This window comes from Diabrotica virgifera, chromosome 3 (assembly GCF_917563875.1).
Source record: "Diabrotica virgifera virgifera chromosome 3, PGI_DIABVI_V3a".
Taxonomy (NCBI): Eukaryota; Metazoa; Arthropoda; class Insecta; order Coleoptera; family Chrysomelidae; genus Diabrotica; species Diabrotica virgifera.
The window spans coordinates 139422703-139443132 of record NC_065445.1 but is presented as its reverse complement, the minus strand read 5'-3'; the positions used below and the strand labels follow the sequence as shown (position 1 = coordinate 139443132).

Genomic DNA, 20430 nt, shown 5'->3' with positions numbered 1-20430 from the left:
TATAAAGTGATCAAAACTTTTTTCTGTAAAACTTACCTAAAATACATTTAATAAAAAACTTCAACAATAATAAATGTTGAGCAAAAAAATTTTTTTTAGCTCTTATACAGTATGTCTGCGTAACTTGGAACCTATTGATATCTTTTTTTATTATCAGTTTTACGAAAAAAGGTTATACTTTATAAAATACACTGCATCGTATATAATCTAAGATGCAATCATCAAATATCAAATTTAATGAATTTTATACGAGGTATGTCAAAAAATATGAATTTCACTCAAGAGTAAAGTATCGTTAAAGTTCACAATATCGAAAATTGTTATAAAGAAAAGTTGTTTGGAATTAAAAAATTTGTTTTAGTGTTCAATTACGTCCATCTAATTAAAATATTGTGAATAATAAAGGCACTTAACTCTTAAGAAAAATTCATATTTTTTACATAACTCGTATAAAATTAAAAAAAGTTTAATATCTGATGGTTGTATCTGAGATTTTAGACCAGGGAGGGCATTTTAGGAAGAATCACTTTTTTTCGTAAAAGTGATAATAAAATAGTTATCATAATTGTAATAAAATTTATGATGAGTATCCGTAATTTGAGAAAAAAATTTTCGATTAGAATAATGTAATTGTAAATTTAAACATATTTTTTAATTTCAAATAACTTTTCATAATATCATTTTTTTATATTCTGAAGTATAAAAGTACTTACTCTTTAACGAAATTCATATTTTTGACATAACTCGTATAAAATTGATAAAATTTGATATCTGATTGTTGAATTTTCGATTTTTGACTATCCAAAGCATTTTATGAAGAGCAAATTTTTTCGTAAAATTGATAATAAAAAAGCTTTCCATGTGATTCCTAGCTACGCAGACATACTGTATAAGAGCTTCTGTATAAGAATTTTCAAATTGAAATGCCACATTCGGATTCAGTATAATCAAAAACAAAATAAAACCATATTTGATCAAAGTAAAAGGATGAATTTAACGATATTTTTAAAATTATTAATACAAAATAATTGTTATTGTTTAAACAATTAATAAACAATTAGCGGCCAAATCCGCGAGTAGAATTTTTTACTTTAACATATATATAAACTAACAAAAAAGTTTTAGAAAAATATAATCTTGTTTGAATTTTTCCGAAACAATGCACGTTTTCGTTCTAATTGCACTCCCCAACATAATACTAAATTAAACATGCCAAAAGAAAACAGTTTCAGAACCTTGAAACGATTATTGTTAATAATTGTTAATATTTTATGTATAATCTCTGTAAAAGTTACCAAATTATAAAAAAGTAAATACTTACGATATTTGTTGTTGTATTTGGTGCATATGCTATTTTATGAGATTCACCGTTGTCAAAAGATTTAAATAAATATTCTTCTCCTCTTGGAGTACTGATTTCTGGTAAATTTGGATCAGGTAGAACCAACTCGATAACAACCAGAAGGGCTAGAAAGTAGATGGGGAACAAGATTTCCTGCAAATAAGAGTTTTTGTAATTTTATACTCACACACACATGTAAACTTCGAAAAGAACAATCTCGTTGCAATCTTTGCTCCAAAGTTTAAAAAAAATCAGTAAATACATTCAATTTGTACACCTACTTAAAATAAAAAAAATATGTGGGACCATTGAACAAACCATGATTTCAGCAATTGCAACAATACTGGACCGAAGGTTTAAATTCATACACTTTTAAAAATGGGTGGCACTTGAGAAGTCAATGCGCTATATAATAAAAGACATCAAGTTAAACTCATAGAAGAATCAACATCTGCTTCTGAGTTTGAAGGTCATACTTTCGGCAACGAATATATTATACTCTAGCTAGAGAGTATATATATTCTTTGGTTTCGGTAAAGAGCAAGAAGGTGTAGATCGGTAGGCATGTAAACGTTTGTGAAAATCGAAGATGTGTTGAAGGGGTCAAGTTAGAAGGTGGGCTCCACGATCTCCAGAGTTCAACAATCTAGACTTTTTTCTGGGATTATAATACAACAGTATAACACACCAGCTACAGTCAAATAAAATATGAAGGAGATTCGAAACTGGTTTCTCAACGAGTAAACAATGTTCCGATCAGCTCGTAGTTTTTATCAAAATTTAGTCGTGTCTACTTATTAGAAAATCATCAAAGGTGTAATAGTGTATTACATAGTGTTCAATCCAATTTTGGAATCGGACTGTAATTTAACAGACAACAGCCATAGATATCAGTACAAAGTTAATTAATTTGCTTAATTTTACTAATGAACCTGTTCAAGTACTAGGGTCGTAATCAAGTAACATATACCCAATATGCAGCAAAATCCAGGGGAAGGTACTTCTGGACTAATAATGCTCAACATATTACTCCTTCACCGAACACATCAAAATTATATACTACTGCTGTAAACCAATCTAACAAAGAATTCCCAAGCAAAAATCAAGCCATTTTGTTCAATTCACTTCTAAATACTAAAATTGAAGATTATTTAAATGCCATAGCCACTAAAATCGATCCTAATAAAATTCTCGCCATTTCCAGGATTGTACATGATCGTATTTGCATTTATTTTACTACTGAAGAAACAGTCGCAGAATTTTTAGAAACAGATAATGAAACAATAGTAATCAATTGGGAACGTATCCAAGCTAGGAGGTTAGTCACACCAAACGAAAGACAGATAATTTCTAATATCTGCCCAACAATACCACACGGTATTATAGAGACTGAGCTACAAAATATTGGCATTCATCAAATACCTTCAATGGATTTTCTACTTTATTCAAGCATATTTTGAGTTTCCGTCGTTTTACTTACATTGCTCCTAAAAATCTAGAAAAAAATCCTGCGTCTATAGTAATTAATCATGAACAAACCAATTATAGAATTTATTTTTCACTTGAAAAACAATCATGCTACTTTTGCAAACAGCAAAGTCATCTAGCCTCTCAGTGCACAAATAATACAAACACACAAATATCTATCGAATATTCACCGCCTATTTCACAACCAAATTTTATCTAATATTGTCACCCCAATGTAACAGATATTCAACCAATTATCCATCTTTCACAATCTCCACTACAATTCACTAATTCACAATCAAAAGAAACAACCAAAATTTCTTCATTAGATTCAAATGCCACACAAACCACTAATCAGCCAGATAACGTTGAAATGACTAATCTTAGTCAAAACCAACCTCTGACACTCAATGGTCTCAACGAACGGTATCAGAAATAACGACTTCTTCGGTTGCAGTAGACCACAACCCACTTAATGGACCTCTACGTAAATCTAGGAAACCAAAAACTAAACCTAAAGATAATAAGAATTTAGAGAAGATCTCATGAATTGCACTAGTTCTTTCTTTCAAGATAATTCTTATAACGGATACTTAACACAGAAAGAATTAATTGACTTCTTCGAGAATGCACACGGTTCTGCCGATCCTCTCAGCATTGCAAAAAGGTATACAGAAGATATCAAGGGACTACTCAATTTTTTAACTGAAATCCATCCAGCACTAACTCTCAAGTATCTTAAAAGTCGCTGTACTAGATTAAAATCTAAAATTAGAAAACGGCATGTTAACAACTTCCCTACTGATCAGAGCAGCGACACCTCTGCGACATCTCTTTCTACTAAGAGAAGAGACCAAGTAATCTAATTCAAGCTGTGACTTGGACATACGAAGATCACCAATGATTTTATATAAGAAGAAACCTCCTCATATGTGTTATGTGTGTGATACTGGAACTAACAGTGCCAGTGTTTAATGAAAATAATTTATCTATAGGTATGTCCGTACCCTCGTAAAGGTACCCGGTCAAAATAGCCCGGTCGAAAAAGCTCCGACAAAAGAGCCCCGACATAATATCCCGCACACAAAACAGCTCCGACAAAATAGCCTGCGGACAAAATAGCCGCGGAACAATAGCTCGCGCACAAAATGACCACGACAAAATAGTCCTGACAAAAAAGCTCCCTCTAGAATTCATCATGAAATAATCCCTTAAAAATACATTTTTTAGGAAATGGTAATTATCCTCTATTCAGATGTTTACCTTAACCACATTAAATAAAAATGGTCTTTTCAGAGAACTCGAACCCTTTGTCTTCTGTTAGGAAAAACCAGGAACAAGAAATTCCTGGTTTTTCCTCGTGATTTTACTATGGAATCACTAACACGAGAATTTTACTGTCACCATTGCGTGTGGTTGTCCTTTTAAAGACGGATCAGATGCTATGATTTTTTGTGACGATATTCTTAAGTTAAAGTTGATTTCATGTAATCGAATGAACTATCTTTCAATAAAGTCGTCCCAGGAACGCAACTCATAAATATTGGCAATATCCATTTTAAAGTCTTCTACTTCAAAATGTATAATATATGTCTGAATTGCCGATATGAATGAGTCAGATGAAATTAACTTATTAGAATTTTTTTACTAAGCAACAACATTTTTGTTTAATTTATTAATATTTTTTATTTTGACAACGACGTCCGATGTGGAAATCGACCGTTCGGGGCTGTCTTAACCGGGGCTATTTTGTGTGCGATCTATATTTTCAGGGCTATTTTGTCGAGGCTATTTTGTATCCGGGCTATTTTGACGGGGCTTTTTTGACTGGGCTGTTTTAACCGGGTCATTTTGACGGGTCACGATGTATAGATATGCGCGCCGCACGTAGTTGGATCATGTGCGCACCGTTTAAGTTCCACTTGAAAACACGTACTAACGCCTACTAATCTAAAGAACCCGCCACGAACGCGTACCGCACACACGGCGCGAAGTGCGCGGCGCGCATATCTGTACGTACCATAAGACTTTTAATTTTGTACGTGCCATAGGACTGTTTAACCAAATTTAATATTATAAGTTGATGCAAATACAGTTCAATGCTAATAACACTTTGTGGTTGAAGCAAATTGTAAATAAATAAAAAAAGATATGAAGGAAAGAACTAAAAGTGAATGAGTAAGATTAGACAAAAATACATTTCGTTAAAATTGCTACTTTTAAGATCGCTTGCAATTTGTCACTTCTATTTATGTTGATTGATTCACGTGTACTATAACATTTGTGTTATAGTACATATTGCATATTGTTATAGTACATAAGTTGCACCAATAAATAAACAATTGATTTGGATTGCCCGTTAATTTTAAAATATAATTGTCAAAACAAACTGTCAAATTAAAAACAGACATTTTAACGATTCTCCCAAAAAATATTAAATTTTCCTTTTTCGAAAGAAAAGAAAAGTGTTCTATTATTATATTTGATGGTAAAAATTTAATATTTTTCGGGAGTGTGGTTAAAATTTCTGTTTTTAATTGACAGTTTTTTGACAATTATTATATTCTAAAATAAACGGGCAATGAAAATCAAAAAATCAATCGTTTATTTGTTGGTGCAACTGGACAATAGATTTTGATTGGGATGCGAATATCCATTATATTCAGTCTAATTGTCAAAGTCTTAGTTAGTGGGTATTTTTATTAATATTTTACACTCCAACCATCTTCACTATTTAGGTGTTTGGAGATTTCATCCAACATTAACAAATTAATGATCAGGTTAAATAAATATTACGTATTTTTTTCTAAAAGTTATTTTTGATTTAATATTTTCACGGCAAAGCTAATAAAGTTTCACCTAATTGTTGTTTCAATTATTAAGAGGATGGGTACGTATTTTCGGCTGCAATGCTATTCAAATAGTGATTCATTTTTTTAATCCTTAGAAAACTAATAAGTATTTATAAAAAATTTAAACGCAGAATGAAAGATTACGTTATTGGCGAGGGCTGAAAGTCCCTGAGAACTTCTACAATGTTTATTTTAATAAGTTACAGGGGTGAAAAACTAAGAGAAAATTTAGTGTTCTATTTAATTTAAAATATCTCATTCAAAATAAACTTTTATTTATTCTAAGGGGCCTCGGCAATTATATAGTCTTTCATTCTGCGTTTAAATTTTTCAAAAATATTTATTGGTTTTTTCAGGATTCGAAAAAAATGAACACAATGTCCGTGGTAATATTTCTATAATGGGATTTATCTCATTATTTAGATATTTTAGAAATCCTTAAATTACTTTAAAGTATTCGTTAGATATTTATTTAGTTAATTAGGTTTAAGTTTAGGTTAATTAGGTTTAATTTAGTTTAATTAGTTAGTTAGGTTTGAGAGGTTGCTGCCGTTAGAGCAGAATAATGTCACCTATCAACTGAATACATTTATACGGTATTAGTTTAACCAAATAAAGAAGTTATGAGTACATAGTGTATTCCTGATAGTCAACCACATTCCAGTATAGTAAATATCCAGTTACCACCATATGGCGACCTGAGAGACGGACTGGATTTCTAAGGCAGTAGAAAACAGGAACAAAGATGGCAAAAAACTGGAAGAAACGAAGAAAATTTGGGGTAAAGTACCAATCCCCATACTAATTGGTATCGTTAGATGGAATGGGACGGACTATATGGAGCTGGAGAGGCCAACGATAAGGGAGTCCAAATGGTAGACGTCGACATGGACGAAGGTTTGGAGACTTGGGACCACGCCCAAACGTCAAGAGGACAAAAATGGAAAGGAATTTACAGTACCTAGTGGACAGATTTGTAATCGTGAGTAACTTTTTAGCTATTTTTTAAATTGCATATACAGTCTCACAGATATAAATAATTTTTTTATTAATAAAATATAAATATAATCATTTAAGAACTAGAATTATTAATTTTCACTTAAATATAATTAAATTAGGTAAAAATTTTTCGTATATTATTAAGTTTTAGAAGTATTTCCCCATATTAAATAATTCAGAAGATTTTTTTTTGTAATTACATTTCATATATAGATAATCTTAATCTTAATCGATAGTTTTACTTTAATAGAAACATAGCAATTCTTATATTATATCGTAAGTAAGAAATATATATTAAAAGAATTATTTTTAACAATACGAGTAGGTAAATAGTAAATAAGTTTATTTTGATTTTGATGTAATTTATACTTGATGAAAATGCATTTTTGCATACGGAAGTTATTTTGTTTATAACAGTTTACTATTATACTATTTTTAAACTAAGTACTTCGAGTATAATATGATGATATGACGTGTTTGACATTGAAAATTGAAACGAATGAACTACATAGGAATTCGCTAAACGACAAATTTTTACGAAGAAAGTTATTAAGATAAATAAAATTAGCCTGAAAAATATAAGATATTATTATTCGAACAATATGTTTATAAATAAGGAAAGATAAAAGAAAATATTTTAAGATGTTGGAAAGAAATTGAAAAATCCAGCATAAAGGACTTATATTGGAGACGGAAATGTCTCAATCAAAGAAAATTTTTGTTGAGCAATGCACGTAAATACAAAGAAATGAAAACATTTTTACTTATGATAAATATGACAAGACAAAGGAACATACCCTGAAAAGGAAAAATTAAAAATGACTACGGAAAAAAATAATTTTTTATACAAAGTGATTATAACACGTACATATGACTAATAAAATTCGTCCTCGTGAGAGAGCCCACAACTACTACCATAATGGCATATGGAATTTTTATTGAGTGAACGAATTTCCTCGTGAGAGAGTGAATTATTTTTATACAATGATTTTGTGACGAAAAGAAAGTCAGTTAAGAAATGATGATGAACTGATATAAGAAGAAAAATAGAAACAAAACAAGTTATATAAATACACGGAAGTAACGGAGTTATATTAAAGGAAAAGAAAATCCCATTTGAGGAAAAAGACAAAAGAATATGGAAAATTAAGACTTAGAAAGTTATCTTAGAAGAAAGACAAGTATTAAGGATAATTTGAAGAAGATTAATGTCAAAAGATCTGGAAAAATAGAATTGAAGAGAATTTTGTACCTACAGTACAAAAAGTTACAGTACCTACAGTAGAAAGTACTATTTAAGAAGAATATTTTGTATGGCTTCAAGTAACATAATTATTAGTATAATATATAAAATAACTTTAAATTTCTATGATATAGATATACTTAATTTATTCGAATGAGGTCATGTAAGACTGAATTTCAATTAAAGAAATAGAGATTATTTTTGTAACGTAAAAGTGACTATTCGCGTGAAGAAACTGAACTTTTATTTAGTTAGTAACAAAAATTTAGATTAGCTATTTAGCCTTTGTAGGTTTTTCTCATTAGTAGTTTTTATGTAAATATTTTAATGGACGTCCAGACTTAATATTAATTAGGTACTCAGCAATTGAAAGCTGAAATTTTCTTTATGTATAGGAGATTTTCATGATATTTCAGGAGATTTTCATTAGTAGGAGATTTTCATGATATATTTTTTAACAGAATATGGTCTATTTTTATTAACACTTTCTTTCGATTTTTTTCATAATCGAATGCTGAATTTTTTTTTGATACCGACTTTTTTATTTCAATTTTTTAATATCGGTCGAATTTTGGTATAAATATTTTATAATAAAATACAAATAAAGACAATTTAGACAATGAAAACCAACTCTTGTCAAGGAAAAGGTACAAAATGAAAATTAGAAGATATTAGCATACCCACTTCGTGTTTTGAAACTAACTGGATCTCACCTAGACTGAGTATATCAGATCAGACAGGAATTTAGGGATGCGAGAAGTAGAAGAAGATTTTAGAGACGCACAAAACTATCCATTTTGTCTTTTTGGAACAAACCTTCTCACGACTAAGGACGTGCAAAAGGACCGGAAGCAAATGCAAGGGTATAAAGTTGCGAAAAACTACCCACCAAGTAGGTAAGGGTTAGAAAATGAAGAATTTATGAAGTAAATGATAGATATAAATGAAGAATTATGAAAATAATACAAATATAGGAAGGAAGATATATATGAAATATAAAGTAAATTATAAATGATATAATGAAGAACTATGAAGAAGAAGAAGATTTATGTTTAATAGTACACTATTGAAGAAAGTACTAAGTATAAAGAAAATGAAGAAATATGTAATTATTGTGAAGTACCAGACAAGAAGAAGAAAAAGAAGAAGAAAAAAGAGATAATTTCTAATAGAAAAATATGTAAAACTTGAAAACATCAAAAGATTTGGCTTAAAGGTCTAGTAAAGAAGTAGAATTAACAAGTAAGTTCAAATGTAGGAGTTGTAATTTTTTTTTAAACCTCTGAAATTAAAGTAAAGTATAAAATACAATTTCTAAGTATAGATTTTCGCGAGTCACAAGAAAAGAATTAACTAAGAATAGACGATGTTTGATAATTAGTGAAATAAATTGTATATATTTGTAAATTTTGTTTATATATTTTTTTGTAAAAATTTGTATAAATCTATACATATAAAGTAGTCAGTTGATGATGGTAGTAAGAAAGTAGTAAGAAAAAGTAGTAGGAAAATTAGTAAGAAATAAGATAGTAAGTAAGAAAATTTTCTTCTCTTCGGGGAGGAAAAAGGAAGCACAGTACATGGCTCAGAAAATTTTCTTTTCTAAGGGGGATGATATAATGGGATTTATCTCATTATTTAGATATTTTAGAAATCCTTAAATTACTTTAAAGTATTCGTTAGATATTTATTTATAAAACAATAAACATTAGGCATATTTGTTATAATAATTGCAAAGTAGAACACCTTAGTTAAAGTCCACGTTCTGCTTACTCAACAAGGTTGTGATTATTCATTTTGACACACTAACGAGAATATATACAAACATATTTACAAAACGAAGTATTTGATAAATATGGGAACACGATCAAATTGGATTCATTAGTGGGTCAGTCGAATTAGTTAGTTAGGTTTGAGAGGTTGCTGCCGTTAGAGCAGAATAATGTCACCTATCAACTGAATACATTTATACGGTATTAGTTTAACCAAATAAAGAAGTTATGAGTACATAGTGTATTCCTGATAGTCAACCACATTCCAGTATAGTAAATATCCAGTTCCCACCATATTTCCAAATCTATCTTTGTCATAAAATGCACTCAGTCGAATAGAATTAGTCCAGAAAGCCACTGCGCATCCGCTAGGAAAAATATTCTAATTCGGATTTTTTGCACAATCTTACTCAAAATGTACTCCTTTTAACAAATTTGCATGTTTCCAGGACCAAAAGGTGGTCAAAAATTTTTTAAACGTTTTTTTTTGTTTTTTTCATAAAATTATTTTTTTTGCATGGAAAAAAGTTTTTTTAGATTTTTTGGATCATTCCAAACAGAAAAGGTCTTTAGTGACTTTTCTCTAAAAATGATAGTTTTTGACATATAAGCGATTAAAAATTGAAAAATTGCGAAATCGGCCATTTTTAACCCTCAAAAACTATGTGAAAAACTGAAAATTTGAATGTTGCCAAGGTAGGTAGATATTCTTTAAACATCGATTGATGAAATCCTGAAGAGTTTCTTGCAATACAATATTCAATACTCCTTCGTTTTTTAATTGCTAATCAAGCGTGCTCGACACTATTTTCCACCGACATTATGGTGCAAATGAAAGGAATAAATTCGTTATTTCGTAAACCGGCGGCTCTAAGGAAAACTCCCGAAACAGGTCGATTTTTATTTTTAAGTTATGATATTGTGGCATATATGGTATACTAGTGACGTCATCTGTCTGAGCGTGATGACGTAATCGATGATTTTTTTAAATGAGAATAGGGGTCCTGTGGTAGCTCATTTGAAAGGTTCTTCAATTCTCTATTCAGTAATGTAAACATTTACATAATTAACCATACAGAAGTAAAAACTTCTTTTGTATATTGGTATAAAAAGTTTAATTAAAAAACATGAAAGTCCTCCAAAAGGATTTGCAAAACGTTTTCAATCTGAATCAGATCATCCTCAGTGCGTTATGCTTCGTAAAAGAAACTAGCAACTTTTTGAAAAAGGTTACATCGATATTAATGGTTTACATAATACTTAAATGATATTTGTAGCGACTCCAAGTCGATGTTACAAGATGAAATGTGCTAGGAGTGCTCAAAGGGCAACATGGTTCCCTGCTCGTTAAGAACTTGTGGTTCTTGCCAGTTCAATGGACACAGACCAACAAGAACTGGCAAGAACCACATCCATTGAACTGGCAAGAACCACAAGTTCTTAACGAGCAGGGAACCATGTTGCCCTTTGAGCACTCCTAGCACATTTCATCTTGTAACATCGACTTGGAGTCGCTACAAATATCATTTAAGTATTATGTAAACCATTAATATCGATGTAACCTTTTTCAAAAAGTTGCTAGTTTCTTTTACGAAGCATAACGCACTGAGGATGATCTGATTCAGATTGAAAACGTTTTGCAAATCCTTTTGGAGGACTTTTATGTTTTTTAATAAAACTTTTTATACCAATATACAAAAGAAGTTTTTACTTCTGTATGGTTTTTTAACTATGGTATACAGCCAGCTACGGAGACTTTCCCATTGATTTTTTTTTTATTTACATAATTATTTATACAGGGTGTCCTTCTACTTCTTTTTTTGTCAAATAATTTAATTTAATAAAAATTTTTTGGACACCCTGTAGAAATAATTATGTAAATGTTTATATTACTGAATAGAGAATTGAAGAACCTTTCAAATGAGCTAGCACACGACCCCTGTCCTCATTTAAAAAAGTCATCGATTACGTCATCAAGTCCAGATGGATAACGTCACTAGTATACCATATATGCCACAATATCATAACTTAAAAATAAAAATCGACCTGTTTCGGGATTTTTCCTTAAAGTCTTTCTGGACTAAATATTGTCAGCATACTGTCAGTCAGACAGTGACAATCAGTGACAATTTTAAATATTTGACATGGCATCGGAAATATTTTGAGTTGTTCATTAAATAATATTGATATATAGTGTATTTGATAAATATAATTGATTTAAGACGTGAACTCAATAAAAAGTTATTTATTGTGTATTATTTGTGGAAGATCCAAGCAGAGAATACATCAGGATAATATTATATTCTGTGATCCAAGTATTTTTTTGTTAAAGATGTTCAAAATTGTAAGCGTTCCATAGTAACAATATATTATTAAAAAATCACTTTAACACTTTTCCTCTTTTCTCGATTGAGTATTAGTTTTTCTTGTACATATAAATTATTACAATCACTGAATACATAGTTAGTGAAAAAATTATCACATTTATTAACTGAGTTAATAATTTGCAATTATAAAAATAACAGTAAAAGAACATTCAAAAGCCATCTCTTTAAATTAATGATGACATTTTCAAGTAGAATGACATTCTAGTAATGTTTACATATCCATACCAGTGTGAATTTTACTACACGTAATTTGCCGTGTAAAGACAGAAAAAGTAGGGATACCCGTAAAATATTTGCGAATTATGTAAAGATGGCCTTAATGTTTTGCTTAAAGAATCACCAATAACTCACAAATTACGCCAATTGTGGTATTTATTTGCATCACATCACATAGAGCTTCAATTAAATGGAGTCCAAGTTGAAAAAGTTCACAAAATGACATGACTATTTGGGAATTGTCATAATGGACAGTTCTTTGCAATAATCATTTTAGTTTAGAACTAAGACAAATAATGCCTAAGTGCTATGTTTGGTCTGTTTTCGTATGGTGCAGAAGTGTGGACACTAAAAGTGTCGATCATATTCATTCATCGTAATTCATATACGGATCCTGAAAATACCTTGGACAGCAAGAAAAACTAATGAGGAAGTACCAAGGAGGGTCAACCAAGATAGAAAACTATTAAAGACTGTTTAACATCGAAAAATGTCTTATTTTATATAGTGATGTGCAATCGATATAAAATATTACAACTAATTCTGAAAGTCCCAATAGAGGGCCGAAGAAGTGTAAAGTGTAGGAAGAAAACAAGTTTCTTGTTTAAAAAACATTCTTCGTTAATGGATCAAATGCAAGACAAATACTGCATATGGCAGAAGATCGAGAAGTCTTCGCAATGGTGTTCATTAACGTCGGATAATTCTGATACGGCACGTGAAGAAGAAGAAGTGGCATTCATGTATATCTTTTTCAATATATTCCGTGTCCTAATTCGGACGTTGGCCGTCATCATGTTTACAAGTTCCTGAAATCTTTGGTTCCATGACATCTCGTAACGCGACAGTCCGTAACCAAACAAATGGTAACGGACAATTCGTAACATCTACGGTTCGTAACGGAGACATAAGACATAACTATACAAATTAGTAACGGACAATTCGTAAGGTCCAAATTGAATTATTCAGTTTATTTTTGTTAACGTGGAAACTAACTGTTATTACAGTTGTAAATGAAATTTTGTTTATCAATTTAACAAATCAGTATCAGGATAATCGTTTTTAAAATTATAATCTTTCCTTTACAAAATGTTTACTTAGAAAGCTGGAAACGTCTAAAGACGGTTGTCGGCTTAAAGATTTCACGAATTACTTCATTATTCCTTTGTCTAGGTCAGGGGTCGGCAACCTTTTGAGTTGGAAGAGTCAAAAATTACAATTTACAAAAAAGTTTTTAAAGAGCCACACTTTTTTGTCAACAATAAATAGTACGCGCATAAATTAAGTTCTTTGATAAAAAAATGAATCTATTTATTCAAATATATATAGTGTTTTTCACATATTATATTTTCATACATTTCATTTATTCAAGTAAAAAATTAAAACAACTAAACACTTACAACACTAACTTGTACTTAAATCACAAACAATTGAGCAAATAATCTCAATGGGAGCATTACCTTTGCATGGTTTTAGAAAGTTTGGATAAATCTGGCTCATAACTTGTTGTTTTAAGTTTGAAACACGACTCTAAATTTTCATTTGTTAGTTGGCTTCTTAGTTTACTTTTAATTATATTCATGCAAGAGAACATTTGCTCGCAAGGATATGTCGATCCGAAGATAACTAACACTGCAAATGCCAACCTATTTACCTCACTGTAATAATCTGGAAGACTATTCCATTCGTCGAATATAAGTCTCTCAATTCGCGGCATTTTTTTCAAAGCTGTCCATATTTGTTGCGTTACGTACATACATTTCTGGACCTCCAACTCTTCCAACTTCCTTTTCAATTCTGTAAATTTTTCACTCCACAAATCTTTAATTTTTAAATCGATCAATTGCATTTCTTAAGATCCAGTATCAATTCCAAATGGGTCAACGTGGATTTAGTTACTATGTGTATTGAAAGGATTTACTATAAATGCTAGAGTGGTTTTGTTGGTTTTGAATTGTTCAAATCTGCCAGCAAATTCATCTTTAATTTTTTTTTTGTAACTGTGCTGAAGTAATTCGTGTCAACAGTTGCATTGGTTTTACCGCGATATTTTTGAATATCTTCTACAAAAAGAATTAATTTTTCTTTAAAAAAACAATTTATCCACCAAAACATAGGCTGGGTTTTCCTTGCATAGCCTTTTCCTTGCAGTTTTAGATTCAGCGCATCCATTTGTCCTTCTCTAATTCAAGGTGATTAATGCCTTTTTCGGTGTATTAGCAGTATAATAGCGGTGTATTATCGGTGTATATTAGAAAGCGTTTTTTGGTGTATTATGCAGTGAAACGTAAGAATTTCGTGATTTATTTTGATTTGAAGAATCGTTGCTCCTTTATTTTTTTCTATCATACTTCTGGCTCCATGACTCATCAGTTGCTATTGAAACTATTTTATTTAAATCGATATCATTGTCTTTAAAGCATTTTTGCATGGCATTTGCTAGATCTTCACCTCTAGTTTGTTTTGAGAGCGGTAACAATCACAGAAGTTCTTCTTTGGGACCTTGGGACGACATTTACCTGACAAAAAGGGCAACTTGTGCCATGTCTTTTACGTCGCAAGAAAGTTGAATATCTTCCACCTGCAAATATGTTACATTGGAAGACATTTTAGCTATTCTATCTTGTACTGTTTTAGCGGATAGTGGCAAATCTTTTATTGTTTCAAGATTTCTGGTTTGTTTTTGAAATCACGAAACAGTTCTTCAGATGCATTTATAAAGCAGTCTTTGATAAATAAATAATACTTGCGTGTGGAACTAAAGAGCCGCAGCATCACGTCCAAAGAGCCGCATGTGGCTCGCGACACAGGTTGCCGACCCCTGGTCTAGGTATATGTCAATTTAAGGAACAGTAAGAGGGATAAACTTTTAAAAATATTGGTAAAGTTTGAATGTATTTAAATATTTGTTTGTGTTTAAAGACTTTTAATATATTCTGAAACACGAAGTATAAAATGTGTTAAACGTGTTTATCCCGGTACTGATTTATTAAATTGATAAACATAATTTAAATTATTATAAATGTAATAACAGTTAGTTTCCACGTTAACAAAAATAAACAGAATAATAAAATTTTGACGTTACGAATTGTCCGTTACAAATTTGTATAGTTACGAACTGTCGCCGTTACGAAGTGTCGCTGTTACAAACTGTCGCCGTTACGAGATGTCCGTTACCACTTGTCCGGTTACGAATTGTCGTATTACGAGATGTCTGGGCACGGAATCGGTTCTCTATCGGCTGCTGCGCGAAATAATTTTTCTTCCATTGACTGTCTAATATTACGTAACGTAACCATGAAAGTTTCTTTCGATTAATCCATCTCTTTCCCTCTACTTTTCCTTGTATTAGAGGGCGAAGTAGATGGTATTTAGGTTCTCTAATTATATTGCCGAAGTATTCTGTTTTTCTGCTTTTTATGAAATATATAAGCAGACGTTCTGAATTCATAAATTGGAGAACCCACTGGAAGTGGGCGAAACCCAAGATATCTTTAGGATTCGTAGACAGCACCACAATTCGAATGCTTCTAATTATTGCTTTAGCATTGTGGTTTTTAACGTACATGTCTCAGAATCAGACAATATTATACCACACAAATATTTCAGGAACTTCTTGCGAATATTCATCGACAGGCTTTAGATAAAACTGGTTTCCAGGTCATTAAAGCCTTACGTGCTATTTAGATCCTGGTTATTATATTTTTTCGTTATCGCAGTCGCAATTTACTGTCCGTATCACAGTCCAACTGCCAATGTATTTAAAATGGTTTACCTGTTCTATCTCCTCCGATTGATAATTAATCAAACTATTAATTTTGATACCTACTAATAATTAAAAAATTATGTATACTTACACCTATCGTTTTTAATTTTTGCCTCTTTTTTAGTAATAAATTCCTTTTGAGCATTGCTTTCAGTTGCGAGAAAAAAAGTGATTTGCCGCCGTAGGCCATTTTGCATGCTGACTTAGATCTTCTGATTATATGAGTTGTATCTAAAAATAAAAAAACGTAAAAAACAAAACAGTTTTCAGAACATACCGATATATCAAATAGAAAAAGATAAGTATAGTCCAAGTAATGAAGCTTAATATAGGACAAAATCTCCCAATTTTTAGAGAATGGATCGATTTGCTTGAAAATTTAAGAATAAGTAGTGGATAGTCCAAGGATCAAAATTTATATGATGTCGAAAGGCGCTTTTACCATGGCGGTGGTTGCCACCTCATATCGGGGGTGGAAATTTTTTGTTAATTTTTTGTTATATTTTGACCACAAAAGTTGATCAAAACATTAATTCTAAGCAAAAAATGTTCTATGCATTTTTTTGATAAAATTAATACACTGCGCGTTACAGAAAACGGGCACCGCAAAAAATTGATAATATTTGATGAGTCGTGTCTCCTAAAACTGTTGTCTGATTTAAGTAATTTTTTAGTAACTTATAGCTTTATTCTTTGAGAATATCGCTGTAATAATATTGTTGCTAAACAGGTAAACTTTCCTTGTATACCGGCTGTACGAATCAAACTGTGTTTTTTTCTCAGAGTTTGCAACACCCTGTGGAATATTGTAGCATTTATAAAATGCTGAAATTAAAATCCAACTATAGCCTTAGGTTTTCTTAACATTTTGTTTTTTGATTCATTCGCTTATGTTGGATAATACAAAAGTTAGCTACTTTAACAACTAGCCATGTTCTTCATCAGTACAGCCTGTTTATAAATAAGTGCCACAAACCTTAAGGGGTAATTCTGCATTAAAATATAATGACAGTTTGTTGAAATATAATGACTGATATAATGGTATGTCTGCACATGCTTCGTTTCCGAAATAGATGATGTTGAATTTGTTCTTAAAAACTGACGAATTATTTATTGCTTTAAGACCTGTTGAGATATGCAAATGAAATTTGGCGGTTTTTAAGATGTAGTTATTGTACATTTTTTGACATACAATTAAGAATTTTATATTCACCATTGGCGTGCATACGGGTAATATGATCGGTCATATTACCCGTATGCGCGCCAATGGTAAATATAAAATTCTTAATTGCATGTCAAAATATGCACAATAACTTGCTCTTGAAACCTACCAAATTTCATTTGCATATCTCAACCGGTTTTAGGGCAATAAATAAATCGTCAGTTTGTAAGAAAAAATTCAACCACCCGTATCTCGGAAACGAAGCATTTGCGGACATATGATTATAGAGCAAACTGTCATTATTTTTTAATGTAGAATTGTCCATTAAGGCTTCTTGCACTTATTTAGAAACACCCTGTACTGATGAAGAACATGGCTAGTTGTTAAAGTACCTAACATTAAAGTATTATCCAACATAAGCGAATGAATCAAAAAACAAAATGTTAAGAAAACCTGAGGCTATAGATGGTTTTTAATTTCAGTATTTTATAGATGCTAGAATATTCCACAGGGTGCTGCAAACTTTGAGAAAAAAACACAGTTTGATTCGTACACCCGGTATACAATGAAAATTTACCTCTTTAGCAATAATATTATTACAGCGATATTCTTAAAGAATAAAGCTAAGTTATTAAAAATATTACTTAAATCGGACACAGGTTTAGGAGATACGAGTAATCAAAACTGACCCATTTTTGGGGTGCCAGTTTTATGTGACGCGCAGTGTAGTATTCGATTTATTCACTACCGAAAGTGTTAGTTTTATATCGAAAAAATCAATGTCTTTCTATATAGGCTCATTTACGATTCACTCAATTTTTGCCGTAAAAAATTTTTTTTCAAACAAGCTTCTTGGAAATTAAATTACCTACAATTTCATATTTAAACATTTTTGCTAATCTTTCCATTCTGAAGAAAATGGCATTTTTTACCAAACTACAAAAATTCGTTATTCGCTTTTAAATCCAGTTTTTTAAAAACTAATCATTCTAAGCCAGTCAATCTTCTAGAATCTATTAGTAATAAATAAACAAAAAAGAATGAATAAGGCCAATGACTAAAAACACCGCTAACTGACATTATTATGCTTCCAATTGAAGACCTTGGGACCAGAAGGGGGCATGCCACCAAACAATATTTTGGAGAAAACATCATTTTAAACTTATTTTCAAATTCTGAAATCCAATTTTTAAATTTTTCTTGGTAGTAAGGCCCATAATCGTTTGGAAATATGATATTAAATACACAATATAAGTAACACAGATGTTTATTTAACGGTTCTTGAGTTTTTGAACATTTTTTGAAAAAAATATGAGGCTTATCCCCTTTTGTATAAAAAATATATTCTAAAATATGAACATAAAATGCAAAAATAAAATAATTCAGTTGTCAATATTTTCAATATCCGAAAAGTCGTCCAAATGTTCAATGTCTTTGAGTGGTTCATTATTCTCAGTATCTGGTAGAATCTGTTGGCAAGCACCAATCTCTGCCTACACTGTTTTTTGCAACCGCAAGGTGCACCTAATTTTTTTGGTTCTATTTTCTTCCCTTTTGTATTTATATATATATATATATATATATATATATATATATATATATATATATATATATATATATTCGTAAAATAGATTTTTTTCAGTCTTGCGCTTAATTTTTTATGTCGTTAGGTATCCTTGTGTCTCTATATAGAAGGCACCTTCTTTTCTGGAGTTGGCAAGAAAACTCGAGAAGTCTGTGGGTTATAAACCTATTCATTTGCCTACAATGAAGTAGGTATTTTACTAAAAAGGTATAAGCCACAAACAACCTTTAGAACAATCCTAATATTTTTAGGTTCGAAAAATATAACATAAGGGGACAAGCCACACAGTAAATAAATTTACTGTTCCTGAGTTTATATTTTCCCAATCGCTGCTACTTCCTGATACTGTATAGTCTTTGTCATCTTCGCTTTTATTTAAAAACGGATCTTGGTCACTGTGTTCAGAATCAAACTCAGGAAAGTCTATTTTCCGTTTACATGCACGGGAATGTTCCGCCGCCATGTTTATTACTACTGTGGCTTGTCTCCTTCTGTTGCAATATAAAGTAATGATGACACAACGGGACTTAACTACAGCGGCGCCATCTATGAGAAAACTGCTGAAATTTTCTGTTTGGGACATTAATATGGTCTTAAAATGTGCGATTTCTACTTTAACTCATTTTTGACGAAATTGTGGCTTGCCCCCTTCTGGTCCCAAGGTCTTCAATTGGATTTCTCCTTTTTTTTTCAAAAAAATATATTGATTTTTTAACCGTAACTTTTTTATTTTTTATCTAAGAAAGTTTGGTAAAAAACAATTTTGTAGGTTTTTGCAAGATCTTTAAGAGTATTTATATTAAATCTTTTTAAAATCCTCAGTCGTGAAAAGAGGTGACATTGAACGGGTTGATAAAGGTGGTTTTTGCATGTAATTACAACTTTTAATTGTCAATAGCTCACTCAATTTTTGCCGTAGAAAAATTTTTGGCCAATCATGTTCTTGGGAATTAAATAATCTACAATTTTATATTTAAACATTTTTTGTATCTCTGATTCTAATCTTTCTATTCTGAAGAAAAGGCCAGTTTTTTCCAAACTACAAGAATTTGTTATTAGCTTTTAACTCCATTTTTTTTAAACTAATATATAAATAATACATAAATAAAGAAAACCAAATAAAGTCAATGACGAATTTTAATTAGGGTGGTGATTAGGGGGTTTCTTCCGATCACTTTTTCGCTGAAAAAAATAGGGACTGACATTCTTTTCATTATAAGTCACTTAATCTTTGAGTTAGAGACCTTTGTTTTATTTCTAGATATAGATATTTTTAAGTACTTTAAATTAGTTTTAACAAGTTATCCTCGAAAGATGCATAGTTTTCTTGTCTTTTGACTTTGAAACTACAATATTTAGCATTTGACCAAGAAGAGCACATATAATAAAGTATAGCTCGATTACTATTGGTCTTAAATAAAATTAAGAAGAACGGTTTTGTTCATTTTTTCAGAAGGTACATTTTGGTTAAGTAAAGTTGTTTTGATAAATCGAAAACTTTTGGAGTTATTAGCAGAAAAATAGTTAAAAACATTTTCGATAGCGAATAAATCGAAAACTATTAATTTTATCAAAAAAATGAATAGAACGTTTTTTGCTTAGAATGAAAGTTTTTACCAACTTTTGTGGTCAAAATATA

General features: G+C 30.7%; 1 protein-coding gene across 3 annotated transcripts in view; it reads right to left on the bottom strand.

Annotated features, from left to right (window-relative positions):
- Positions 1–20430, bottom strand: part of LOC126881333 (cholesterol transporter ABCA5-like) — a 230361-nt gene that overhangs the window by 170405 nt on the left and 39526 nt on the right. For all 3 annotated transcript variants that reach the window (XM_050645556.1, XM_050645555.1, XM_050645558.1), the window contains 2 exons: positions 16136–16275; positions 1322–1495 (listed from right to left, as the gene is read on the bottom strand). In XM_050645556.1, coding sequence (XP_050501513.1) covers positions 1322–1495; positions 16136–16234 — 273 coding nt within the window. In that variant the 5' untranslated portion in view covers positions 16235–16275. The remainder of the gene's footprint in view (positions 1–1321; positions 1496–16135; positions 16276–20430) is intronic.